This window comes from Salvelinus alpinus, chromosome 26 (assembly GCF_045679555.1).
Source record: "Salvelinus alpinus chromosome 26, SLU_Salpinus.1, whole genome shotgun sequence".
NCBI classification, from domain to species: domain Eukaryota; kingdom Metazoa; phylum Chordata; class Actinopteri; order Salmoniformes; family Salmonidae; genus Salvelinus; species Salvelinus alpinus.
Window position 1 is genome coordinate 21,398,677 of NC_092111.1, and position 10,563 is coordinate 21,409,239.

The following is a 10,563-nucleotide window of genomic DNA, read 5'->3' on the forward strand; positions in this document are numbered from 1 at the left end:
ATAACTATTCAATAATCAAATTTACTGCAAAATCAGCTAATGATATTTAATAAAATGCACTATTTCCTTGAATCTATGTATACATTGATAATATTCTGTTATGGAAAGCAGGCAATGCTTGGGAGCAGGCAATGTATGGGAGCAGGCAATTGGATAGTACCCCCCTGAAATGAACTCAGTTAATTAGTTGCATGGATTTTGTGAGCGTGTGAAGGAGACTTATTTTTTATTTGCAGAGGATTTCAGAGGTGTAATGACTATATTCGTAATCACTTGAGCTATCTATAATAGCGTTCACAAGGTAAGTGGCAAATAGATGATTCAAGGAGGTTTATTTCATAGTTAGACAAATTGGACGCTTGGAGTTTGTTGTCATGTGGTGAGGAATCAGTTATAAAAACAATAAGAGTCGCACACTATGCATAAACTCCCAGTAATTTATTGGGTTAACCACCAACGTTTCAGCGTCACGGTGTCTTCTTCCTGGGTATTGTCGTTCATGCTTGAACCAGGTTATGTGGACAAAACAGTACAATTAGTGCAACCAAATCAAATCAAACTATTGGTCACATGCGCCGAATACAACAAGTGTAGACTTTACCGTGAAATGCTTACTTACAAGCCCTTAACCATCAGTGCGGTTCAAGAAGAGTTAAGAAAATATTTACCAAGTAGACTAAAATAAAACATTTATAAAAAAATAAATAAGAATAAAGTAACACAATAAGAATAACAATAACGAGGCTATACACAGGGGGCACCGGTACCGAGTCAGTGTGCGGGAGTACAGGTTAGTTGAGGTCATTTGTACATGTAGGTGGGGGTGAAGTGACTATGCATACATAATAAACAGCGAGTAGCAGCAGTGTACAAAAGGGAGGAGGTGGGGGGAGGTTAATGTAAATTGTCCAGTGGCGATTGTATTAGTTGTTCAGCAGTCTTATGGCTTGGGGATAGAAGCTGTTGAGGAGCCTTTTGGTCCTAGACTTGGCACTCCAGTACTGCTTGCCGTGCGGTAGCAGAGAGATCAGTCTATAACTTGGCTGACTGGAGTCTCTGACAATGTTATGGGCTTTCCTCTGACACCGCCTGGTATAGAGGTCCTGGATGGCAGGAAGCTTGGCCCCAGTGAAGTACTGGGCTGTTCGCACTACCCTCTGTAGTGTCTTACGGTCAGATGCCAAGCAGATGCCATACCAGGCGGTGATGCAACCGGTGAGGATGCTCTCGATGGTGCAGCTGTAGAACCTTTTGAGGATCTGAGGGACCTATGCCAAATCTTTTCAGTCTCCTGAGGGGGAAAAGGTTTTGTCGTGGCCTCTTCACGACTGTCTTGGTATGTTTGAACCATGATAGTTCGTTGGTGATGTGGACACCAAAGAACTTGAGACTCTCGACCCGCTCCACTGCAGCCCCGACGATGTTAATGGGGGCCTGTTCGGCCCGCCTTTTCCTGTAGTCCACAATCAGCTCCTTTGTTTTGCTCACATTGGGGGAGATGTTGCTGTCCTGGCACCACACTGCCAGTTCTCTGACCATCTCCCTATAATAGGCCGTCTCGTCTGTGATCAGGCCTACCACTGTTGTGTCGTCAGCAAACTTAATGATTGTGTTGGGGTCGTGTTTGGCCACGCAGTCGTGGGTGAACAGGGAATACAGAAGGGGACTAAGTACACACCCCTGGGGGGCCCCAGTGTTAAGGATCAGCGTGGCAGACATGTTGTTGCCTACTCTTAACACCTGGGGATGGCCCGTCAGGAAGTCCAGGATCCAGTTGCAGAGGGAGGTGTTCAGTCCCAGAGTCCTTAGCTTAGTGATGATCTTCGTGGCACTATGGTGTTGAACGCTGAGCTGTAGTCAATGAACAGCATTCTCACATAAGTGTTCCTTTTGTCCAGGTGAGAAAGGGCAGTGTGGAATGCAATTGAGATTGTGTCATCTGTGGATCTGTTGGGGCGGTATGTGAATTGGAGTGGGTCTAGGGTGTCTGGGTGGATGCTGTTGATGTGAGCCATGACCAGTCTTTCAAATCACTTCATGGCTATCGAAGTGAGTTCCATGGGGCGGTAATCCTTTAGGCAGGTTACCTTTGCTTCCTTGGGTACAGGGACTATGGTGTTCTGCTTGAAATGTGTAGGTATTACAGACTCGGTCAGGGAGAAGTTGAAAATGTGAGTGAAGACACTTGCCAGTTGGTCCGTGCATGCTTTGAGTATACGCCCTGGTAATCCGCCTGGCCCAGTGGCTTTATGAATGTTGACCTGTTTAAAGGTTTTGTTCACATCGGCTACCGAGAGCGTTATCACACAGTCATCCAGAACAGCTGGTGCTCTCGTGCATGCTTCAGTGTTGCATGCCTCGAAGTGAGCATAAAAGCCATTTAGATCGTCTGGTAGGCTCGCGTCACTGGGCTGCTCGCTTCTGGGTTTCCCTTTGTAGTCGGTAATATTTTAAGCCCTACAACATTCTACGAGCGTCAGAGCCGGTGTAGTAGGATTCAATCTTAATCCTGTATCGATGCTTTGCCTGTTTGATGATTCAACGGAGGGCATAGCGAGATTTCTTATTAGCTTCCGGGTTAGAGTCCCGCTCCTTGAAAGCGGCAGCTCTACCCTTTAGCTCAGTGCGGATGTTGCCTGTAATCCATGGCTTCTGGTTGGGGTATGTACATACAGTCTCTGTGGGGATGACGTCCTCGATGCACTTATTGATGTAGCCAGTGACTGATGTGGTGTACTCCTCAATGCCATCGGAAGAATCCCGGAACATGTTCCAGTCTGTGCTAGCAAAACACTCCTGTAGTTTAGAATCTGCTTCATCTGACCACTTTTTTATAGACTAGGTCACTGGTGCTTCCTGCTTTAATTTTTGCTTGTAAGCAGGAATCAGGAGGATAGAATTATGGTCAGATTTGCCAAATGGAGGGCAAGGGAGAGCTTTGTACACGTCTCTGTGTGTGGAGTTTTTTTTTCCCTCTGGTTGCACATTTAACATGCTGATAGAAATTTGGTAAAACAGATTTAAGTTTCCCTGCATTAAAATCCCTGGCCACTAGGAGCGCTGCCCCTGAATGAGCGGTTTCCTGTTTGCTTATGGTGGAATTCAGTTCATTGAGTGTGGTTTTAGTGCCAGCCTTGGTCTGTGGTGGTATGTAGACAGCTACGAAACATACTGGAGGTCGACCGATTATGATTTTTCAATACCGATACCGATTATTGGAGGACCAAAAAAGCCGATACCGATTAATCGGCCGATTTAAAAAAAAAAATAATAATAATAATAATAATAATAATGTTATTTGTAATAATGACAATTACAACAATACTGAATGAACACTTATTTTAACTTAATATAATACATCAATAAAATCAATTTAGCCTCAAATAAATAATGAAACATGTTCAATTTGGTTTAAATAATGCAAAAACAAAGTGTTGGAGAAGAAAGTAAAAGTGCAATATGAGCCATGTAAGAAAGCTAACGTTTAAGTTCCTTGCTCAGAACATGAGAACATATGAAAGCTGGTGGTTCCTTTTAACATGAGTCTTCAATATTCCCAGATAAGAAGTTTTAGGTTGTAGTTATTATAGGAATTATAGGACTATTTCTCTCTGTACGATTTGTATTTCATATACCTTTGATTATTGGATGTTCTTATAGGCACTTTAGTATTGCCAGTGTAACAGTATAGCTTCCATCCCTCTCCTCGCTCCTACCTGGGCTCGAAAGAGGAACACATCGGCAACAGCCACCCTCGAAGCAGCGTTACCCTTGCAGAGCAAGGGGAACAACTACTCCAAGTCTCAGAGCGAGTGACGTTTGAAACGCTATTAGCGCGCACCCCACTAACTAGCTAGCCATTTCACATCGGTTACACCAGCCTAATCTCGGGAGTTGATAGGCTTGAAGTCATAAACAGCGCAATGCTTGAAGCATTGTGAAGAGCTGCTGGCAAAACATACGAAAGTGCTGTTTGAATGAATGCTTACGAGCATGCTGGTGCCTATCATCGCTCATTCAGACTGCTCTATCAAATCATAGACTTAATTATAACATAATAACACACAGAAATACGAGCCTTAGGTCATTAATATGGGCGAATCCGGAAACTATCATCTCGAAAACAAAACGTTTATTCTTTCAGTGAAATACGGAACCGTTCCGTATTTTATCTAACGGGTGGCATCCATAAGTCTAAATATTCCTGTTACATTGCACAACCTTCAATGTTATGTCATAATTACGTAAAATTTTGGCAAATTAGTTCGCAATGAGCCAGGCGGCCCAAACTGTTGCATATACTCTGACTCTGCGTGCAATGAACGCAAGAGAAGTGACACAATTTCACCTGGTTAATGTTGCCTGCGAACCTGGATTTCTTTTAGCAAAATATGCAGGTTTAAAAAATATATACTTCTGTGTATTGATTTTAAGAAAGGCATTGATGTTTTTGGTTAGGTACACGTTGGAGCAACGACAGTCCTTTTTTGCGAATGCGCACTGCATCGATTATATGCAATGCAGGACACTCTAGATAAACTAGTAATATCATCAACCATGTGTAGTTATAACTAGTGATTATGAATGATTGATTGATTGTTTTTTATAAGATTTAAGTTTAATGCTAGCTATTAACTTACCTTGGCTTCTTACTGCATTTGTGTAACAGGCGGGCTCCTCGTGAGGCAGGTGGTTAGAGCGTTGGACTAGTTAACCGTAAGGTTGCAAGATTGAATCCCTGAGCTGACAAGGTAAAAATCTGTCGTTCTGCCCCTGAACAAGGCAGTTAACCCACCGTTCCTAGGCCGTCATTGAAAATAAGAATGTGTTCTTAACTGACTTGCCTAGTTAAATAAAGGTGTAAAAAAATATATATATAATAATAATAAGCGAAATCGGCGTCCAAAATGACCTATTACCGATTGTTATGAAAACTTGAAATCGGCCCTAATTAATCGGCCATTCCGATTAATCGGTCGACCTCTAAAACATACAGATGAAAACTCGAGGTAGATAAGCTGTAGACCACACTATCATGAGATACTCTACCTCAGGCGATCAAAACCTTGAGACTTCCTTAGATATCGTGCACTAGCTATTGTTTACAAATATGCATAGGCCCCCCGCTCCGTGTCTTACCAGAGGCTGCTGTTCTATCCTGCTGATAGAGTGTATAACCTGCCAGCTGTATGTTCTTAATGTTGTCGTTCAGCCACGACTCGGTGAAATATAAGATATTACAGTTATTAATGTCCCGTTTGTAGGGTATATGTGCTTTCAGTTGATCCCATTTATTTTCCAGCGATTGAACGTTAGCTAGTAAAACGAAAGGCAAGTGCAGATTAGCCACTCGTCACCTGATCCTCACAAGGCATCCTGATCTCTTTCCGCAAAACCTACGTTTCTTTTTTCAGCGAATCACAGGGATCTGGTCTGTGTCCGTAGTATATCCCTCGCGTCCGACTCATTGAAGAAGAACTCCTCGTCCAATTTGAGGTGAGTAATCCCAGTTCTGATGTCCAGAAGCTGTTTTCGGTCATAAGAGACGGTAGCAGCAACATTATGTACAAAACAAGTTACGAACAACGCGAAAAAACAAACAAAATAGCATGGTTGGTTAAGAGCCGATAAGATGGCAGCCCTCTCCTCCGGCGCCATCTTGTCAGCTAATCAGCATTCAGGGTTCGAACCACCCAGTTTATAAAAGCATTTGTACTATGTACATACCATACTGTATTGACATGATTGGTGGTATGTATGGCTCAAGAAGGAGTTATGCTGCTAAACTGTTTATTCTTTTTCTCTACACCACAGGATCCACTGTGGTAGATAGCAGAGAAATAAAACAACAGCATGTCATCGTGTTGGTCAAAGCTGCTGTTATATTTGGCTTCACAGCACACAACCAGAACACTTCTCAACAAGAGCACTTCTGTTTGTTCAACAATCCCCAATCTGAGACACTACACCTGTGGAAAGAATCCGTCCAGGAGGAGAGTAGCAATCACTGGAATAGGACTTGTCTCTCCTCTCGGCACAGGGACTACTCTACCTTGGAACCAGCTGATTAGTGGTGCCAGTGGGATCGTCGCCCTTGACTCTGAGATGTATAAGACAGTTCCCTGTAAAGTGGCAGCCCTGGTGCCCCGAGGGGATGGAGAGGGCCAGTTCAAGGATGAGAGATTTGCCACTCGTGGGGAGATCAACAGTATGTCACCAGCCACTGTCATGGCTCTCGGTGCCGCCCAGCTGGCACTGGAGGATTCTGGGTGGTATCCCAGCAGCCCTGAGGAGCAGCTGACCACAGGGGTGGCGGTGGGGATGGGCATGGTTTCTCTGGACGAGATCGCCAAGACGTCGGCCATCTTCCAGGCGAAAGGTTACAGTAAGGTTAGTTATGGGTTCCGCTGAAGTGTGCTGTGGTGCTTCCAAACTCTCAGATGTGTGTTTGTGCGTGTGTGTGTGGCAGGGTTGGTAGGTAGGAGTGTGTCCTATTTGCAGTGCAGGGTTGAGAACTTGGGATTAAATAAGAACAGACTGCAAATAAAACATTTTGATAGATTTTATAAAAGTTGTATTGTATTTGTATTCAAGGTCAGCCCCTTCTTTGTGCCTCGTATCCTTGTCAACATGGCTGCCGGTCACATCAGCATCAAGCACAAACTGAAAGGTCCCAACCACGCTGTTTCCACCGCCTGCACCACTGGAGCCCATGCCCTCGGTGACGCAGCCAGGTTCATCGCCCACGGAGATGCCGTCGCCATGGTAGCGGGTGGGACAGAGGCCTGCGTGGGACCTCTGTCAATCGCGGGGTTCGCCAGGGCGAGGTCAGGCTTGACGATCCTAGGATAATATTGTTTGTTTGTGTTATTGTTGTTAGTATAGATCTAGTCTGTCCTTTGATCAATTTTTACATATGTATTAAGACTTATGTCTATGCTATTTGTATGTTCATGGATTTCAGTTTGTACTGACTACTATGTGAGTGTAATTCAACTTGAACTTTTACTTGCAGGGCTCTGAGTACCCACTGGAATGACCAGCCCAGGCTGGCATCGCGGCCCTTCCACCCAGAGAGGGATGGGTTTGTGATGGGTGAAGGGTCTGCGGTGGTGCTCCTGGAGGAGTGGGAGCATGCTGTGAGGAGGGGGGCCAGGGTGTATGCTGAGGTGCTGGGGTACGGCCTGTCAGGGGACGCCAGCCACATCACAGCCCCCACTGCTGATGGAGACGGAGCCTTCAGGTAGTAGTCATGGATGGGGTTTATAGCACTCTTTCACCAGGTGCTTACTATTTGTGTTAGGATTTAAGGAACCATTGAGATGTACTGTAGGTTGTACCATTGTCTATCTATCAACTTGACCATGAGATAAATATTTGTAACAAATGTTAGCCTATTTCACAACGGTTCTGACTTTTTAAAATGAAATGGTGAACATATTTGAAGTCATGCCATTTTTGCAGTCCATTTTCATTTCCCTCCTGATCTCTTCCAGGTGCATGTCTGCAGCACTCCGAGACGCCGGTGTGGAACCAGCCCATGTGACGTACGTGAACGCACACGCCACCTCTACACCACTAGGTGACGCTGCAGAGAACTCTGCCATCAAGAGACTGTTCCAGCAGCACACCGCCTCCCTGGCTGTCTCCTCCACTAAAGGGGCCACGGGGCATCTCCTGGGGGCTGCCGGGGCCCTGGAGGCAGCCTTCACTGCCCTGGCCTGTTACCACAGCACTTTGCCACCCACCCTCAACCTGGACCGCACCGAGCCAGAGTTTGACCTGAACTATGTGCCCTGCACAGCACAGCAGTGGAAGACAGAGGGCAGGCGGGTAGCTCTCACAAACTCTTTTGGGTTTGGGGGGACTAACGCGTCGCTGTGTCTCGCCAGTGTCTGAAAAGCTTGTCTGAAGGATTCACTTCTTACTGGTTTTGTATTGATTTCAGATTCTTTATAGATTCCTAGTATTTCAGTTTCAAAATGTTCTCAATATTATATTGGGACATGTAATGCAAACATCGATCATACAATTCTGATCGAAGTTTCCATTTTGATCATTCAAATACAGATATGCTTTGTGTACTTGAATACAGCAGTATGTTTATTTATCACCAGCTGGTGGCACTGTCTCACATGGAGGCTACACTGGAGAGGCTATGGGTTATTACCTTTTATACAGTCTACACAGGCAGTTCAGCTTTAGCCCCGAGGCCTTTATTGTAATAGAAGGCTGTGCTGGTTGGTCATAAAGTGTAATTTCTCAAGATCCACCATGAGCATAAACATCAGTCACTCATTTGGGTCTCAAAAGCCCTGGTTTGCAATTTCTGTCCTCCAAAACAGGGTTTTTATTGGTGGAATTCAGAGGTTCTCAACCTGGGGTACGGATAAACCAGGGGATACTTGGGAAGACGCATAGGAACATAGGCCTACTGGTATATTGCACATGAGGGGGTACTCACGGGTTACCCCAGGCTGAGCAAAATGTCATTGCGGATACAGTAACTAAAGAGCCACTGGTGTAATTCATTTAGCACTGTTTATTGGAGTGATGATCTAATGTTTCCAATAATCTTCTCTCTCTTTCTGAAAGTGCTTTAGTTTTGCTTGTTGAATCAGCAATGCATCCAATTAGCGAATTTTGTGTATTTCCTGGTAGTTAAAGGGTTCGTCCATTCAGACCTGTAAAATATATTCTAGATACTGTGGTGGCTGGTTTCCGGGAAACAGATGAAAAAGCCTAGTCCTGGACTAAAAAGAGCTTTCAATGGAGATTCTCAGAGAAATTGTCAGGTTAAATGGCCTATGTTTTGGGCTTTGGGTGAACAACATGTCATCAGTACCGCAGACAAGAGGAGAGGACGAGTGATGTGATCGAGGGTAAGGACATCTGGCCTTATATATGTCCCAAATGGCACCCTATTTCCCCTTGCACACTACTTTTGACCAGGACCTATATGTGTGTGCTCTATAGGGAATAGGTTGCCATTTAGGACGCATTCATTATCTCAAGGGAGACATAGAGGTAATGGGTAAAACATGGGGGAATAAGCTTTCACATTTTGTTACTCTTCTCCACTCCGATGTGTAAAAGCAATAAACAGTGCTAGTCGCTCTTCTGTGAAAAAGAAAGACAGTTCTTGAACCAACCTGAGGGAGATGTGAAATGGTTGTGTATGAAGGGTGATTTGGGGGGGATCTCTTATCCTCTTAATATTCCCTCTGGCTCACTGGATGTGGGTTAATCAGTCTGAGGGAAAGCTACTGTACGTGTGATTGACTTGAAGAATAGAAGCAGACGAAGACGTTACTTTTTGCCGCGTTCAAAACAACTGGGAACTGAAAAATACGAGGTGAAAACATGACGTCAGTGATCCTAAGGTTTGAAAGAGGCGGTAATACCCAAATCGGAATTCCGAGTTGGATGAACGTTCAAATCGATTTTTCCCAGTCGGTGCTAGTTTTTTTCGCTGAGTTCTCAGTTGTTTTGAAAGTGGCAATAGAGGTAGACTCCATATGAAGTACTAGTAGTGTATTTCACTGTAAATATTGACTGGTAAGAACGTCAGTTAATATGAACAAATGCAGGCTTTCTATCAATTTATTGGAAACGTACAAAACACTTCAGTGTATGAATTCTTGAATACTTGACTCACGAGTCATGACTGAAGTGAATAGCAGATGCAATATGTGAAAAATAATTAGCATGATGAATTACAGGGGGATGTCTCTTTCTCAAGGCCATTTTTAGAGATGAAGTTTTATTAACTCTTACAGGATGTCATCTTCCACTAATGAATAAATCAATTATTAATTTGCTTTTTAATTATAAATAATTTTATATGGATAAATGAGATGGGAAGCTTTTTTCTAGTTCGAAAGAAGGATATCCCTTATCTGTGTCTTGAACCTTTTTAGAGTTTCGTTTTTTAGATTTACAACTGATCTAACCCAGCAGCAAGTGCTGTTCTCAAAGTTATTTGTGGAAGTTAAGCCCCTCCCCTGTCTATTGCTACGCAATGAATTTGGGCGGCAGTGTCTGGGAACGAGATTAGTGGAAAGTGGACATAATGCAGGCTATCAGACAAACCACAGTAAGAAAAGATTCACTGTAGGCAGTCTCATTCAGTGATGACCTGACGTCCCCCTCAACGGCTGCCATTGCATTGCCATCCATCATGTATCAAAAGTACTGACACACTGCAGTATTGTGCTGTTATGACTGATTGTTGATTAAGAGATGCTAATGATCTATTCCAAGTATAGTATAGACATAGAAATGTGAGATCACAAATATGGTTTCCAATCGACTTTCTCTAAGGTCCATTTGTTGTTTGTTGGTTTTTCTGACAGAGCAGAGCGGCAGCAAGTTTTAGGTCTCCTCATTCCATTCTGCAATGCTGCTTTTTGGTGCATGAAATTGGAGATTGACATTTACAGTTCCATTTGTTTTTATAGCGTTATACAAAAGGCTAGCTCCTGCCTACTGCCAGAAGTAGGTGCCCCTGCCTTCCCACCTCACGGCACTGGTACTGTAATGCACTCACACTGCCAGTTATTT

General features: G+C 44.0%; 1 protein-coding gene across 2 annotated transcripts; it reads left to right on the forward strand.

Moving 5' to 3' along the window:
* The first annotated feature begins 155 nt into the window (after positions 1-155).
* On the forward strand, positions 156-9,134 carry oxsm (3-oxoacyl-ACP synthase, mitochondrial). Of its 2 annotated transcripts, XM_071368182.1 has the most exons (7): positions 160-301; positions 4,670-4,751; positions 5,415-5,496; positions 5,815-6,390; positions 6,595-6,827; positions 7,016-7,243; positions 7,497-9,134. In XM_071368182.1, the coding sequence occupies exons 4-7, from the start codon at positions 5,854-5,856 to the stop codon at positions 7,897-7,899; spliced, it is 1,401 nt and encodes a 466-aa protein (XP_071224283.1). In that variant the 5' UTR covers positions 160-301; positions 4,670-4,751; positions 5,415-5,496; positions 5,815-5,853; the 3' UTR covers positions 7,900-9,134. The 2 variants fall into 2 exon arrangements, with proteins under 2 accessions (XP_071224284.1, XP_071224283.1); XM_071368183.1 differs by lacking the exon at positions 4,670-4,751 and having other exon boundaries at positions 156-301.
* Positions 9,135-10,563: the final 1,429 nt, after the last annotated feature.